This window comes from Neocloeon triangulifer, unplaced genomic scaffold (assembly GCF_031216515.1).
Source record: "Neocloeon triangulifer isolate White Clay Creek 2 clone unplaced genomic scaffold, ASM3121651v1 ptg000013l, whole genome shotgun sequence".
Taxonomy (NCBI): Eukaryota; Metazoa; Arthropoda; class Insecta; order Ephemeroptera; family Baetidae; genus Neocloeon; species Neocloeon triangulifer.
The window spans coordinates 807,545-825,284 of NW_026775555.1; the positions used below are offsets into that span (position 1 = coordinate 807,545).

The following is a 17,740-nucleotide window of genomic DNA, read 5'->3' on the forward strand; positions in this document are numbered from 1 at the left end:
AGCTGTCGATATGCTAAATGACATGTATTTAGCCTAAAAAAGAGCTTATGTAAATGTTAGTTACATTTTTTACGAGGCCGCCGCCGCGATTAACTTATTTTCAAAAGCAGCGCTCGTAAAAAAAAACAATGAAATTTCCTTTTGGTAAAAATAACAGGGAGTACAGTGCGTGTAGAGAGTTATAATTTTGTGATATGTGCGGTGCCGGCGTGTGCTTAGCTTAGCACTCTGGAAAACAAAGGGCAAATACGAGCCTTGGAAAATTGCAAAGCCGAATGAAAACTCTTTCTAGCCAGCGGATGGAACTGCGAGCTGGATGCGGGAGAGCAAAAAGCTCTAACCTGATTCTGAACAACATGCACCTGGTGCTTTTGATCTTTCAGCGGCGGCAATATAATTACGCCGCGCGCCCCATCAAATGACGCAAATTAAATTTGCCTCTCAACTTTTTTGCAGCTCTGCCGTGACATTACAGTGGAAAAAGCACATATCAAAAAGATGTGGGACGTTAAGCTTTCATTCGATGTACGCGAAATGCAAATTGTTTGGTTGGCCTAGATGCTGCCGGCAGAGTCTTGAGCACGGGTGGCCCTTGTTAAGTTCATTAAACGCAAACATGGAGCTTTCGTTCTCAAGGAGCGAGCGAAGCCGTCAAGAGTTTGTGCCGTCCGTGTATTTAAATTTACATAATCGCATATCATCGCGGCGCGAAAACGACAGAGCGCAGCAGACGAATGTATAATTCCACCCACACACATGGCAGCATGTCACATCGTTAAAAGTTACAGAATATAATGAGGGGAAACAAACACTCCGCTTTTTGAATCGCGTTTGGGAACGGAGTAAAATTCTGATAAAATAAGCCAAGTTAATTATTAAATTTATTATCTAATTTATTATTATATAATATAGCAAATATATTATAATTTAAAAATTTTTTTAAATCAAATTATCAAATTTCAACATCTTGCCATTTTTTCCGACAATTATTTTTTTCAAATAAATAATTTCAAAAATTGATCGCAAAAAGTATGATGTACAATTGGAAAAATAACAACAACAACAGTAATAATAACAATAACGATAATGATTCACCACATATCTTGAGAAAATTAACTAATTAATTTGTGTTATTGTTTCTTGAATTGATGTATGATACTTTTTGTGTGTCTTGAAAACGTTATTAGTAAAAAAAAACGCAAGGAAATAAATATCAATTTAACAAACGCTTTCAAAATTTTTAATGTGTTAAGTTTGATGCTTTCATTATAGTAAAATTATAAAAAAAAATTGGAAATGAATAAATAGTAAATACCATAACGTAAACAAAGTCTAATTTAATTTACTACTATTTATTCTAGTGAACCCAGTCTACCTTTTGAAAAACATAAAACTAAGAATTGATTAAATTAATTCTAATGTATTTCCAGCATTGTACATAAATTTCCGACTCCTGATTTTCGGCATTTTTTTTGTATTCTTGTACTTTTTTATGTCGATACATGATTCCGCTTTTTTTTGTACAGTGTACTTTTTTTGCGTTGTATGTGGAGAATAAATAAATAAATAAATAAATAAATAAATGAAAATTTAATGCATAAAAACTCTCAGAATTGTCTTACCAAAACAAATCTGTATTTTGCACAATGAAATTGTGACAATGATCAGTAATTAAGCCAATAATGAAGGTAATGATAATAAGTAAATTAAAAATATAAAAATATGGCGATCTTGTAGGTCTGAAAAAAAATGAGAACAGGCTCGTGCCCTAAACTTTGAAAAAAAAAAAAAAAAAAAAATGGCCAGAAATATCTTTCAAAACAAAGAAACTATATTCTAAGAGGAAGTTGTAATTAAAGGTAATTTTATAAAATGAAATGAATGAAAAAAAATTACATATTTTCAATCTAGTAAGGAGACAATTTTTGCTCCTCCACGTATTCATTTTGCACATTAAGTGAAGAAATTAATTTGATTGCAATCAAGCGCCAAGTTGCGCTAATGATGCCTCTAAACCAATAAGAGCTCTGCGGACCATAATTGACCTGGCGAGCATTATCGAGTTTGCAGAGAGCGAGGGAGGGTCTGCACTTATGGGCGCTAGGCACATTAATCGCGCTCGAGCACCTCCTCGTCGATTGAGCCTTCATTAGCGAGCCGGCGTAATAATGACGCCGCGGGCTCTGCGAATTTCCATGCACAAAGTCAGGGGCGTGTAACATTGTTGCGTGTGTGTGTGTTTGAAGGTGGATGCGCTCGCTCATCAAGGAAGCCGCAACAGCAAACCCATTCATCTCGCAACGCTGCGGTTCAACAAACTCGGCGATACTGCGCGGCGGCCGGGTTATTAAAATGTGGCGTGATTTATGCGAGGCCTTTTCTCCAGCACTCCTTTTCACTCACAACTTCTCTCCGATTTTGAAATAACAAAACGCGCAGCAGCTATGGCTGCTCTTGTCAAGAAAACCATAATTACAAAGCATATTAATACTGTAAATCAAAATCATCAACAAATTTTGTTCATTAATTACATAACTCTGAGTCCTTAGCGCGTTAGCTCATGAAATACTTGAATTTTTTAGTTTAAAGATTTTAATTTTTATGTTAAATTTTCAAATGTGCTGATTTTTATTTTTTTTATTTTTCTTGCTCATGAAATACGGTCGCAGACCGTAACTGAAACTGGTAGAGCAATTTTTTATTTATTTATTGATTCTCCATTTGATACAGGCATGAATATACAGCAAAAATAAACTACGTAAAAATTACAGAAAAACACATACTATTAGTTGGGGGTGATTGACAGTTGAACTCAAAGAATGCAAGAATTTCAAAACGCTACAAATCTAGTGATCCTTTATGCAAATATTAGCTACATTATTATATATAATTGCAAACGATTCGCAATATAATATTCCCGCTTGGAAAGTAGTACTTGCTATACAATTTCATCGCATACAAGAACTCTTCAAGCTTCCTTACAAAAACCTTTATCAAGGATTCACTTTAACGAGCATCACTGGCATATTATTAAACAAATTTACTACACAAGTTAACAAGGCAAGGATTCATCCGCTTCAATATCTTGTACTTTCCAACCATGGTTAGCAAAAAAAAAAAGCATGCTGGAGATCGTTATTTAAAAAAGAAATTTTCTAAGCTTGTATAGTTTTAAATAAATTAATTTTAAGTATATAAAAATAAATTGACGCGTCAGATATGATAAATATTTCTTTGAACTATATTAACACATACTTTGATTTAAATACCGATCTTTTGGAACAAGTGCAGTTGAATTTGAGGGTAATCCTTGAAATCGGTCCCGCGCTCTTCGGTATAACCTGTCACAAACCGCTTGAATGGCAACGCTGCAAAGCTCCCACTACTCTCCAAAACCAATTGCGACTACCAACACCAACAGTAAACGGCAGCCTACAGCTTGGTGTTCTTCTCGTGCAGTAAAATATGGGAAATAAAAATTTTATTTTCACGTGCCTGCACGTGCCCAAGATGATGGATAAAAATTCCTTATTATACTATTCTAGAAAAAAATGATCAAGTAAAATAAATTTATATTACAAAAAAGAGCAAGGTTATATTCCGATGCGGACACTCTAAACTTGCGCGCTACAAGTTTTGTGTCCTGCCTTCGATAAGTAATGCTTTGCGGCTGAATTAATTAAAAAAAGTTCTATTTTGCTCTGAATAATTAGTAATTAGGTAGCCAAGAAAAATCAAAAGATAATATTTTTGGGAAAAAATCCAATAAATATGTTTCGCTTCCAACTAGGACACCAAACTTGCGCAAGTTTGGTGTCCTGGTCCTGCCTTCGATAATTAATGTTTTGCGGTTCAATTAATTGAAAAAATTATATTTTGCTTTGATTAATTAGAAATTAGTTTAGGGTAGCCAATATAAAATCAAAATTAAATATAATTTTTTTTTGAAAAAAATCCAATAATTTAAATCTGTTTCGCTTAACTAGGACACCAAACTTGCGCAAGTTTTGTGTCCTGCCTTCGATAAGTAATGTTTTGCGCATCAATTAATTGAAAAAATTATATTTTGCTCTGATTAATTAGAAATTAGCGGAAATTAGTTTAGGGTAGCCAATATAAAATCAAAAGATAATTTTTTTGGAAAAAATCCAATAAATACGTTTCGCTTAACTAGGACACCAAACTTGCGCAAGTTTTGTGTCCTACCTTCGATAAGTAATGTTTTGCGCATCAATTAATTGAAAAAATTATATTTTGCTCTGATTAATTAGAAATTAATTTAAAGTAGCCAAAATAAAATCAAAAGTTAATTTTTTAAAAAAAATCTGATAAATACGTTTCGTTTCAAACTAGGACACCAAACTTGCGCAAGTTTGGTGTCCTGCCTTCAATAAGTAATGTTTTTCTGCTGAATTAATTGAAAAAAATTCTATTTCGCTCTGATTAATTAGAAATTAGTGTAGGGTAGCCAATATAGAATCAAAAGATAATTTTTTTTGGAAAAAATCTGATAAATACGTTTCGTTTCAAACTAGGACACCAAACTTGCGCAAGTTTGGTGTCCTAGTTGGAAACGAAACGTATTTATTGGATTTGTTTTCAAAAGAATTATCTTTTGAATTTTTTTGGCTACCCTAAACCAATTTCTAATTCATCAGAGCTAAATAGAATTATTTTCAATTAATTGAACCGCAAAACATTATTTATCGAAGGCAGGACACCAATCTTGCAGCGCGCAGAATTGGTGTCCTGCCAAATATGAAACACTATTTCGGCCCAAAATTAATTAATTTATTATTTAATTAATTTATTTCAAGCAGAGTGACTCGGATTAAAAAAGAAGGTGCCTTATTTTATAATGAATTAAACTTTTAATTTTTCCAAAGTAAAGCATACCCTCTTAGACGGACACCAAACTTGCGCGCCGCAACTTTAGTGTCCTGCGCAAGATATTTGATTTTCCCATCAAAAATGAATGTAATATTTTTTTTTATTTCAAGCCGATTAATTAGGAATAACTAAGAGGGTGCCAAAAATTATTATAAAGTGATGAATTTTAAGAAATCAAAAATTCAAGTGAAGTTTCTGAGTAGGACACCAAAATTGCGTGCCGCAATTTCAGTGTCCTGTGTAAGATATTTAATTTTTCCCATCAAAGTTAACTTAATAATTTTTTTATTTTAAGCCGATTAATTAGAAATAACTAAGAGAGTGCCAAAAAAAATTATAAAAGTAATGCATGATGATTTAGTGGGAAAAATTAAATATCTTACGCAGCTAGGACACTAAAATTGCGGCGCGCAATTTTGGAAACGCCACTTGAATTTTAGTTTTTTTTTTTTTCAATTTCATTACTTTTATAATTTTTTTAGCACCCTCTTAGTTATTCGTTATTCCTAATAAATCGGCTAATAAGCAAAAAATTATTAAATAAATTTTGATGGAAAAAAATAAATATCTTACACAGGACACTAAAATTGCGGCGCGCAATTTTGGTGTCCTACTCAGAAACGTCACTTGGATTTTGGATTTTTCAAATTCATCACTTTTTAATAATTTTTGGCACCCTCGTAGTTATTCCTAATTAATCGGCTTGAAATGAAAAAATATTAAATACGTTTTGATGGGGAAAAATTAAATATCTTACACAGGACACTAAAATTGCGGCGCGCAATTTTGGTGTCCTACTCAGAAACGTCACTTGGATTTTGGATTTTTCAAATTCATCACTTTTTAATAATTTTTGGCACCCTCGTAGTTATTCCTAATTAATCGGCTTGAAATAAAAAAATATTAAATACGTTTTGATGGGGAAAAATTAAATATCTTACACAGGACACTAAAATTGCGGCGCGCAATTTTGGTGTCCTACTCGGAAACGCCACTTAGATTTTTTCAAATTCATCACTTTTTAATAATTTTTTGGCACCCTCTTAGTTATTCCTAATTAATCGGCTTGAAAAAAAATCATTAAAGAAATTTGACGGGAAAAATTAAATATCTTGCGCAGGACACTAAAGTTGCGGCGCGCAAGTTTGGTGTCCTGCTAGGAAAAGATCTTTTGATTTTTGGAATTTTTCAGTAAAATGATATTTTATTTTATTATTTGGCATCTTCATTCTTATACCAAACTACTCTGCTTAAAATTAAAAAGTAATTAAATTAATGCAGATAAAAAAAATTAAATTTCGTGGGCAGGACACCAAACTTGCAGGTTTGCAAGTTTGGGACCTAATGCTTACAACACCTTTTCAGAAAATCAAAATAGTTTGTGTCAGCCGATATCTTCTGCTGGGGTCTTGTTTTAAAAATAATTAAATACAACTTAAGATTACTATATGTATATTGGCATTTAAAAATAAATACAAATATAAATACAAGATTGGAAAAGACTCATAGAAAAAACTGCAGTAGTACAAAAAGTCTTTTCGTATTTTAAGACTCAACAAATCTTTCTCACATGTGCATTTAAACTATATCAGCGCACTTTTAGTTCCACAATCCCAATTGACAATTCTCCACTTCAATCTTATACTCTCCCGGGTAATCCATTCAATTATTACTACGCTTTGCTCCACCTGTCCGCCAGCATTAACAGCAAAAAAAGACACATTTTACAGTCTTGTGTCGCTCCTAACACTTACGTATCCCCCCCACCACATCTCCTACCCTCCAACGTTGCCATCCTTCCGTTTTTCGATACCGGTTTAACCGCTTGCGGGACCGATTATATGGAGAATCGAATTTGAGGACCATAATTTTGATGCGCTTTTAGAATAATTTTGTGAATTGGCAAACCTTTTTTAAAATTTTCTGTAAAGCAGAAGTGCAAGTCACACAAAGTTGCGTCTCTATCTTTTTCAGCAGAGATGCGCTCGCGCGGCAGCGAATCTTGCTTGTCTCTCGAAAGTTGGATCGAAACTTAAGTTAAGATTGCGCGAGGAAGAGCGGGCTGACTTGACTGACACGCGCGTTGCACGCAAACAAAGAGAGAAAGATCTTCTCGTGAAAAACAAAATCAAAAGCAAAGACATGCGTTTGACAAAGGACGCGAGGAAATTCAATAGTTGTGCAATTTATAATGTTTAAATGAGAAAAGTCAAGAGACTTTGATCCTTTGATGGTTTTTTAATTGGAAACTTGCTCAAAGGAGGATAATCAAATAAGTGCAGTTTATTCGCTTTTGCCATATATGATGAAAGGCAAACTAGTTTCTAATAATATCTCACACTTGATGTAACGAGACGACAAACTGGCAGAGTCTATTGATCTAAGTTGCGTGTGTGTTTGTGTCTATCTGTGTGAGAGCAAAGGTAGGTAGGTGTTCGAGGCAGTCACGCAAAGTTTGAGCCGCCGGCAAAATTACGTCGCTGCACCCTCGGGAGTGAGAACGAGAAACTTGTTCTCATATTTCGAGTGTCCGCGTCTCGTGGGACCACGAGATATTGTTGTCGACAACACAAATATCCGCAGTCAGCGTCAAAAAGGCGCGACGGAAGTCCAAATTAGAATGCAAATTGGAGGCAAAATTAAAATAACAGGCAGAAACACGGGCTGTTGTCTCAAGGCTTAGTTAGCGAGAGGGTCTATGTTACGTATAATCCTCTAGTGTGTTTGTTTCTCACTCTCAGCCCAAAGTCAAACAAAACTCACCGTTCTGTTGCCTAAGTTTTTGACCCGGCAGTTCAAGTAGGCGACCTTGCCGACGAGCGCCGTGATGTTGTTGTTGATGGTGGTGTCGAAGTAGGGCCCCGTGCCAGGCGTCGGCAGATCCTGCAGGAACTCGGTCCGGAAGCGCCGAGACGCGGCCATCGGTCCGACGCCTGCAACACGCATCAACAATTCATGAAGGAGAGTTTTTAACATTTCAAAAGAAGCAGGAAGAGCGATTCTGCTCTTTAGCGACTTGCAAAAGCGAGGGCGGAAAATCAGTTAAAAGTTCGCGCTTTGTCAATTACGGGGAAATGTCAAGAAAGTTTTGACAGAACAAAAAGACTAAGAAGATTTTAAATATATCATTATAACTGTTAGGAAAGTCAATTAATTTATTTTTGATAAATTTGAGCCTAAACGCGAGCAATTTAAACCATATATGGATAAACATAATTTTAATTAAAATAAATGACAATTTTAGAAAGAACGTTGACTAATTTTAGGCTTTCGTTGATTTCTTCAGGATAAAAAATTTCCATACAAGGTTAATCAGGCAAATTTGAGTTCTCAAATTTAATTTGCAACGGTCTTGTTAAGCGAGGGGGGAATAAATTAACAGGATATTAGATGCATAACCGGTAAGCCTCGCATGGTAACAAGGGGCCTTGCCGTTCTAATCAACTTATGCAGCGTGCATGACAATAAGGTTGCACGGGTGGCCTAAGCCCAACAGCCGAGCCTAGAGTTGTGCGAGTGGAAAATAATGCGGGGATGAAGTTTGCAACATTGAAATTGAGGTTAATTCGAAGCCGTAATTATTATGCCGTTGTTAAAACGAAACGTGTGGCACGTCTCATTTTTTTGCGCTTCCACAGAAAATTAGCAAGAAAAAAAATTTGCTCACAATTCACAATCAGTGGAGGTTTCCATTTTCACACCTCCCACAAGCACACAATGTTGATTTAGCAAAATAGTTTTAATGTTAAATCAAGATTTAGATGTCAAAAAAGTTTCATTGTTTTTAAAAGAATCGCTGATGATAACTTCAATTTAAGACATTTTAATTTCCCAATAGAATAGATTATTTTACCAAATAAAAAAATTATAATAATAAATAAATAGAAGAAAATAATAAAAAATAAAAAAATGAGAATGATGGGAAATATAATTTAGCTTTTTTTCAACGTTTATTTCAAAGAAAAATATGGTGATGGATGATTTAGTATCGTCGCAGTCCTCTTGACACGGCACCGCGAAGTCTTTTCACGGCCGCGGAGACAAAGTAAACACCAAAAGTAAGTTAATTAACGGTAAACCCAGGCGGCATTGAAAGCTTCCCGCTCCTCATTACCCTTGATGGAAGGAGGGCGTCGGCAAACACTTGACATGAGAGCAGCGAGCGGAATCTAAAAGCAAGAAACTTTCTAGTTTTTATAACAAACCAAAAAATTGCAATGTGAAGAGAGTCTGGAGTGCTTATTAAGAAATTTTTATCAGAAAACTTCCAAGCTTTCTTCCACTTCCAAGTTAAAAGTGTGTGTTAGAAGTTAAAATAAAATCAGTTAATTTGAAAAAATGTGTCGTTTTTTTCTTTCAAATTTTACAATTGATCCTACATAAAAGAGATGCAAATTTTTCTGTTAAAAGGTATTATAAATTTTGGGAGAAAAAGATAAACAATCATTCTTTTTTAGGAATCGATTGAAATATATACGTGATACTTGCAAATTAAATTTTAATCGTAATTATTGATCCGGGCGGCAAAATTACGGCAGTCATCGCACACCTCGTTAGAGACCCCTCCTCTTTGCATACAAAATCTGTGGTAAATAATTCAGCACTGGCGCAAATCAAACCGACTAGGGCGAAACACACGTGCGCCTCGCTATTATCGGCCTGTGATGACTTTTGTTTGGCGCGACGTGCCTCGAATTCGCACAAACTCCATCCAATCTAAAAATGAAAATGCGCCAACCGGCTCGAGCGTGCGACGGCCGCTTTAAAAGTCACCGGGCGTGCAGCCTTCTCTCCCAATTGTGTACACAGCAGTTTCTATTTCCCTGCAGGCTGCGAGAAATTGGTTTTGAAATCTGTTAAGTCGCCAGTTCAAACACACGCACGAAAAAGCCACTTATGAGAAAGGCAGGCAGGTATATTATGCGCGATAAGCCCGTTCAAACAGTTTGACAATAAAGACGACTTTGAAACTGCCTTTTGTGAACATCAAAAGCTAAGTTTCATTAATCTTTTCATTTGTGATTTACAATAGGGTATACGAGGAAATACATTTTGAATTGAATTAAAATTCGCATTAACTTGTGATAGGTAAACGCAAAATAATTTGCAAATATTTATAGCTGTGCTGTAATTGTCCATTATTGATAAATGAAATTAAACAACAGCAATAAATCACTATTAAATTGAAAGATCCATTTTTTTGGCGAAGATATTTGATTTTTTTCAACTTTATGTTTTATGTGTTTTATATCAACAATGTTGACATAAAACAATGATGATTGCTTACAATTTGCCGAGGACTTCAAAAATAATTCACATTGGAAAATTTAATTTGACTTTCAACCATTGCATATATTAATTTTTATAGTATGTGTCAAAAGCAGAATACACTATTTTTTACTATTCAATTGAACTCTTAAGGTTGCTTCAATAACAACAAGCTTAACTAGTATGTATATCATGAGGCGCATACATTCTGGCACAACTAACGAATTAACGAATTTATAATTTCAATGATTCATATATTTTATGATGAAAATGTTGATTATTAGATAAATTATTGTTATTTATTTGTCCAATTGTTTTCTAATTTTCAATTTATTTGTTTTGAAGTGATGATAAAGTTTTAATACAATATAATAAAAGTGGCGGGAGATAAATTTGCCACAACACCATTGCTCACATTGCTGACTGCAGCAGTGCGATAAAGTAAAATTAGAGTCAAATCAATTAGTAAACCCAATTACGAGCCGCACAATGGCGCTCCGCGTTTCATTGAATATCGAATAGCACCGGCAATTTCATTGTGTGCAATTGTTAAACATTCAGCACGCGGCGGTGGCGGTGGCCATCAATTGGAAATTAATTTCCAACTGACTAATCCCTTAATCTCATGAAATTCAAATGCGCGCGACGTATTTTGAATAAAGCGTGCACGCCGGGTGCATATTTTTTTCCAGCTCGCACGCATCTCCATATCGGCCGGCGTCATTACCATCAATGAGGCCTTTGTTTGAATAGAAAAGTGGCAATATCCGCGGCGATTAATCTCTAATTGCGGCGATGCTACGTTTCGCATACATTCTGGGTGCGTATGCTGCAGTTCTCTCGAGAGTTTCGCAAAAAGCTGCGCTCATTATACACGCCGGCGAAATATATTACCCCTGACACAAAGCGCCGAGCCCTTTTGATGCGAAACTAATTTCATATGCTCTTTTTGTGTTTTGAAAAGTGTGTGTTTTGTGCCGTCACGCCGAGTTTGGTGCGCAAAAACTTTATGGGTCAACCATGTGCATGCACCTGCAGTAGAATTTGTTTTTGGTTTTGTGGTGACTCTGCAACTCTCGTCGTGTCACCTTGTGGGGAAGTAAAAAACGTCATATATAGTGGCATAGATGAGAATAACGTCTTTTTACCTCGTTTGAAATTTTGCAATTCAAATCCGGTAAGGGTTGCTTTTTGCAATGGGTTTCTGTAAGAATCTAAATTACTATGCAAAACAGCCATTTCGTGTAAAAAAAGATGAACATTTTTAATAGGACAGGGTGAACTAATAAATTAGGGCATCTTTTTGCTTTAAAAAATTACATGGAAACAGGAGGCAGGAGGAAAGAAAGTTATTATTCTAATGACCAAAAAAGACAATGAGGTCAATAAGGAAGAATAACAATTTGCACAAATAAAATAATGCATATTTAAACTCCTTAATTAATTTAATATTTTATATATATATAGCCTTTAGATTGTTTGAAAATGAAAACTGACATTATCCAAAATTCTTCATAAAAGTTATTTTGTTTTTTCAGTGTTTTATTAATAATTTTGAATATTGACTTTTCACTTGATGTTATGTATTTCAATGTTTTGAATAGTGAATAAATAATAATAATAAAATTAAATAAAAAATTGACCAATTTTTTTCCTCGATGAAAGTTTAAACGACAAAGAATGTAATTAATTTGAATTTGAGACCATAATTTCAATTAAAAATAAATTAAATTTTAATTCTAAATTTAAAAGCAATTAAAGTCACTTTCACAAACAAATGTTTAAATAAAAATTAAATCAAATCAAAAAGTAAATTCCAATAAAATAATTAATGTAATTATTTTATTCAAATTAATTAATGTCAATTAAAATCAAACAAAGCTAGACGGACAACATGAATCCGTAAAATGTACTAAGGCCAAAATAAAACAAGCCTCCCGCTTCTCTCCTTCTCTTTGAGTGAGTTTTATCAAATACAAAGTGTTTCTTTCATCAAGAGATTCCTTTCGTCAACGCCACTGACTCTCCTAGCCCTAGTTGGTTGAGAGAGATAGAGCGCAAGACCGATTTGGTAAAATTCGGTCGGACGTTGTTACCACGTCGCTCCATCTGAGGCGCACCGCTTCGACTGTTCCCATTTTTATCCAGATCAAATTTAATCCGATTGAGTCCGAATTTCAAAAAGTCAATTAAAAATTAAATTAAACCGGAAAAGGAAAATATAAATAGTGAGATTGCGAAAAAGAATTACCCCTAGAATTCATTGCCGTCTCAAACATGGGGGCTCGGCCTAATTTTTCGGTTTAGTTTTGGCAAACTCATTGACATAGCAAAAATTAAATTCACTTAATTTCGATTCACACGAGGTTCATCTTTTACACTCGCAGTCCGAGAATTTGTAAAAAGGGAACGCCTGTACGTAGATACCGTGGGCAAACTCGCGTATTTTGATCAAAATGGCAGAAACAACCAAAGACACGTCCGATAAGGAAGCCGCTCAGGGTGAGCCGCAAAGCTCCCAAGAGCCGGTGAACCCCGTTCACCAACAGACACCCCCCGAGGAGGCTGGGGCATTGACCCTCTCAGGCCCGGCGAGCACGTCGACGCCGCACGCGGCACAAGGCGCGCCGGCCGAGGAAAATGCACCCCACGCGGGAAATTTCCCACCCACACTTTTCACCCTAGCCGCGACATTTTTGATTCATTCGGCCATCGAGGACGACATTGCCATCCAGCCGACCACGCCGAATGAATTTGAAAGCACCATCCGCGGCTACATTGCTGACATTCAAGCTCATGCAGCAGAAAGTCGCGACCGTGAAATAACCTACAACACAGCCCGCTTGCGACAAAAGCGAGTGTTGACGCGTTTGAAAGAAACAGTACAGCAAAAGCAAGTGCAAGCAACACACGCCCGACGGCATGCGTTAGCCCAAATGCGAGCGCAGCAAATGCGAGATTCCTATCGGCCCAAATACCACACCGATCATATTGCTCGTCAGAAGGACGAAATGCAAAATCTCCTTGCCGCCTTCGAACGCGCACCTGTACATTCCTCAAATGACCGTCCGCCGCCCGCAGCTCGTGCACGCACTCAAGGCCACGTTGCTGAAAGTGTGACAAATCTCGCGCGCCAGTACGAGCGAGATATGCACGACGCGCAAATTCACGATGACCGCGACTACGGGAGAAATAAAATCGGTGCCCCGCAAAGACCCACCCTCTTCCAGGGCGATGGCCCACGGCCGGGCGATTTTCGCAACCCCTCCACACCGGCCCGCCAAAGAACACCCCCGCCGTCACCGACGGCGAGGAGTCTTGCACCCTCCCCTCTCCCCGATGAGGACGAGGAATCATTTAATTACGCCGCGGACATCGAGCGCCGTTATAATTATCTGATAAACCGAGGCAGGGAGTCGGAAAACGCGCCGCGCGACGAGTACAATCCTTCGGCGCCGCCACCCTCCCAACCCTCCCACGCAAATCATGACCCACGCGCGACCCAAAGATCGAGTGGAGAAAACCCAAATTTCACTGTCGACTTGACTCGGCAGTTTGAAAAATTGGCAGACACATTAGCCGATGCGATTTCAAATCGCGGCCAAAATTCAGGGAGCAGATCAAACAACATGCACAAGATCAATTTGCCCTCCTACCGCGGAAGAACAGATCGCCGCACCCCACGCGAATTCCTTCAGCTAATTCAAGCTCACGCTGAATCGTCAGAATTTACTCCAATGCAAATCGCCATGCAAAAATTTCCTCTCTGCTTAGAGGGAGATGCAAAATTTTGGTGGGATGCCAAAAAAGACGAAATTCGCAATTTTCAAAATCTGCAACATGAGTTTTTGAGTGAGTTTGGCTCCGTCGATTATAAACGCAATTTGCGGCGCGAATTGGAAAAGCGAACTCAGCACCCAGATGAGCCACTCACAACTTTCATTTACAAAATCAAAGGCTATTACGACATTTTGTACCCAGGCGAAAACAAAGAATTGTCTATCATTGACCGCGTTTTGGAACAAATGCATTTTGCCTACATGCGTTTCTTTAACGGCGAGACGTATAATGATTTGAATGAACTTTGCGCCGCCGCGCGCGAGGCACAAAAACGAATGCTCCGAGAGAGAACGTATGAACCGCCGCCGCCGCCGGAAAAGTCAGTTGAACGCAGCCTGTCATACACGAGCACGAGTTACCGGCCGCAAAACTCGCAAAATGACAATTCAGATCATAAAGTCTCCCACGCCGTGCCCATGGAAGCACTTGATCCATCGGTTGCCCGCGCCAAAGCACAAAGAAATCGCTCAAAATCTCGCGATCGTGATGACAAAAATAAATCTTGGTCCAGTTCTGGGGACAAAAGTTACTACAAAAAGGACGCGAATTACTCTCAAGAGAGCCGCAGTCGCTCCAATGAGAGGCGGACTCACTTTGGTTCCAGCGAAAGAGAGCCTAGTCGTTCTCTGAGCCGCACTCGCCCTTCGCACGACAAAGATGACCGAAAGCGCGACGCCACGCCGCACTCAAAGACCCGCAAGTCGGAAAACTGAGTGTGACTGCTGTTTTCTGTGCCTCGGAGGAGAACAGCACACTTGACTTGAAAAATAATAAATCAGTGAAACGCAAGAGATACCGCAGAAATGTGATTGAACGGAGAAAAAATTTGCGCGAGTATGCATTCAGCCAGTTTTCATCAGCCAACATTGAAAAATCTGCAGATTTCAAACGCCCACTCATCCCAATTAAAATTTTCCGCAAAAATTTCAATGGTCTTGCAGACACAGGAGCCGACATCTCCATCATTGGTTCCAAAACTTTCTCACGACTAAAAAATTCACGCGCGAAAATGTGGTACTGCAGACAAAAAATTCAACTTTTAGATGGCCAAACAAAAATCATTGCTGCAATTGAACTCCCAGTAAAATTTCTTAAGCAAACAATTACAATTCCTTTTTACGTCATTGACGATCAGTCCCAAAAAGTAATTTTAGGCCGCAATTTTCTTTCAAGAGCCAAAATCGCAATTTTGCCAAACGGTTTCATTTCTCTAAATCAGCCTCAAAATTTGCACCAATTTGCACAAGAAAAAATTTCCAACATTCAGACCAATGAAATTTGTGCAGATAAAATGCTCAGTGAAATGCTAAACAACGTCACAAACGACAAAAGTGGCGAAATTCGCAAGCTCCTAGTCGAGTTTCACGAAAAAGGACTCTTTAATGAGAGGCCTGGTTTAGCAAAAGGCGTTGAGGCTGAAATTAAAATGACTGATTCACTTCCGTACCGATGCCATCTGCGCCCGCAAAATCAAACAACGCGCGAAATCATCAATAAACAAATTAACAAATGGCTCGAAGACGACGTAATTGAACCGACGGACGACGCACTTTTCATCTCACCGCTGCACGTAGTGAAAAAGAAAACACCGCCCGGAGAAGAACAAAAGTACAGAGTTGTTGCGGATATGCGAATGCTCAACGCACGCTGCCAAGTCCAGCCGCACGCATCAATGCCGCGAATTGACACAATTCTCTCCAAGTTGGGAAAAAATAAATATTTTTCAAGAATTGATCTCTCAAACGCATACATGCAAGTGCCGATCAAAGACACGCACCGCCGCTACTTTTGCTTTAATTCGCACCGCGGAATTTTCCACTTCAAGAGAATGCCCTTCGGATGGAATGGTTCAACATGGTTTTTCCAAAAACTGATTGAAAAGTTGCTGCGAGAGCTGAACTGCGAGAACGTGATTTGCTTTTTTGACGACATCATTTGCATTTCACCCGACTTGAAAACGCACATAAAAATTTTGCGAGAGCTCTTCAAACTTCTCAGCAAATTTAATTTGACCGTGAACCCCAAAAAACTTGAACTTTGCAAGACCGAGATTGAAATTTTGGGCCACAAAGTGACTGAAAACAAAGTTTTTCCCCTGTCGGAAAAAACTGAGTGCATTCAGAATTTTCCCGCACCCACAAATAAATTAGAAGTCCAAAGATACTTAGGTTTAATTGGATTCTACAGAAAATTTGTAAAAGATTTTCAAGCAACAGCGGCGCCGCTCACAAAACTGTTGCGAAAAGGTGCAGATTTCAAATGGGAAAATGAGCAGCAAAATGCATTCAAAAGTCTGAACGCCGCCGTTGCGTCAGATAATTGTTTACTTCACCTGCCCGATATGAATAAAGAGTTTCAAGTTTGGACCGACGCTTCAATAATCGCTTTTGGCGGAATGCTGACGCAGAAATGCGAAAACACCGGCGATTTTCGGCCCGTAATGTTCATCAGTCGACAAACAACTGACGCCGAAAAATTGTACTGCCCCAGCGAACTTGAATGCGCGAGCGTAGTTTACGCAATAAACAAATTTCTCCCCTACATTGAACACACAAAATTTACCCTTTATTGTGACCATCAGTGTTTGCAAAACATTTTGAAAATCCCCAAACCCCAAGGTCGGTTAGGGAGATGGGCAATGTTCCTTTCTGGACTGAATTGCGACTTCAAATATCGCAAAGGAAATCAAATGGCACCCGCCGACTGCCTCAGCAGAATTAAAATGCCGATAAAATGCGAGAAAAACAGACAAACTCACCGCGAGGAAGTAATTCCAATCGACGACGGCGAAAGCAAGGGCAGTTTATCCTTTGACAAACACTCGCACCCTGCTCAAAATGCACATGAATGCAAGCGCTGTCAACCGAAAAACCAAACCCTCGCTGAAGAGAAAAGTCCAGGAACACCCAAATGCCCGAAAATCGTCCCAAAGTTGGATGAAAAGCACACGAAATTGTCACAAAAATCACCAAAATCAACACGCACTGCACGCACACGAGAAAAAGTAAACAAGCAACAAGCTGCAGCACCCGATGCAGTCGCGACGCTGCTGCCACCTGTCAATCAATCAATCAACCATCAGCATGCACCGCACGGCCGCGCGGCAAAGAAGAGAGAGAAAAAAGCTCGCGACACACCAAGTGCAGCGAAACGCGCACGGCCGACTGCAAAAAAGAAAAAGTTGCCCAAACGCAGATATTCCAGCACGTTAATTAATCCGTCCAGCAGTGAAATAAACATGGGTCGCAGACTAAAAATTTTCCTCACGCAACTTCAAAATGCGGAAAAATTTCCTGCCACCGGCGCCGAATGGCACGCCGAGCAAAATAAATCAGACGAATTAATTCAATTGCGAAATGACATTGTTGCCGGCCGAAAACAAAAGTACACCATCGGCCCAGACCAAGTAATTCGCTACACAGCAGGCGGCAAAAATCTAATTGTTCTCCCAGATCATTTGAGAGAAAAAGTTTTGCAATATTGTCATAACGCACCCACATCTGGTCACCCTGGAATTTATGCAACTCAAATGAAAATTGCTGCAATGTTCGTTTGGAAAAATATGCGAAATGATATTAAAGACTATGTCAAAGCGTGTCATGAGTGCCAAACAATTAAGCCAAACAACAGAAAACAATTCGGACTTTACAGCGCCAAGAACGAGGAGTACACAATGCAATGTGTAAATGTTGATGGAATCGGACCACTTCCAAGATCATCGTCTGGGAATGAATTTTGCCTC

The 17,740-nt window shown here is 38.2% G+C and overlaps 1 protein-coding gene across 8 annotated transcripts in view; it reads right to left on the reverse strand.

Moving 5' to 3' along the window:
• Positions 1–17,740, reverse strand: part of LOC132198901 (zwei Ig domain protein zig-8-like) — a 146,297-nt gene that overhangs the window by 63,780 nt on the left and 64,777 nt on the right. For 6 of the 8 annotated variants that reach the window (XM_059623184.1, XM_059623182.1, XM_059623186.1 and 3 more), the window contains one exon: positions 7,654–7,823. In XM_059623184.1, the coding sequence (XP_059479167.1) occupies positions 7,654–7,823 (170 nt within the window). Of the gene's footprint in view, positions 1–7,653; positions 7,824–9,004; positions 9,037–16,756; positions 16,949–17,740 lie in introns of those variants that run through there. The other 2 variants (XM_059623190.1, XM_059623191.1) reach the window with 2 other exon arrangements.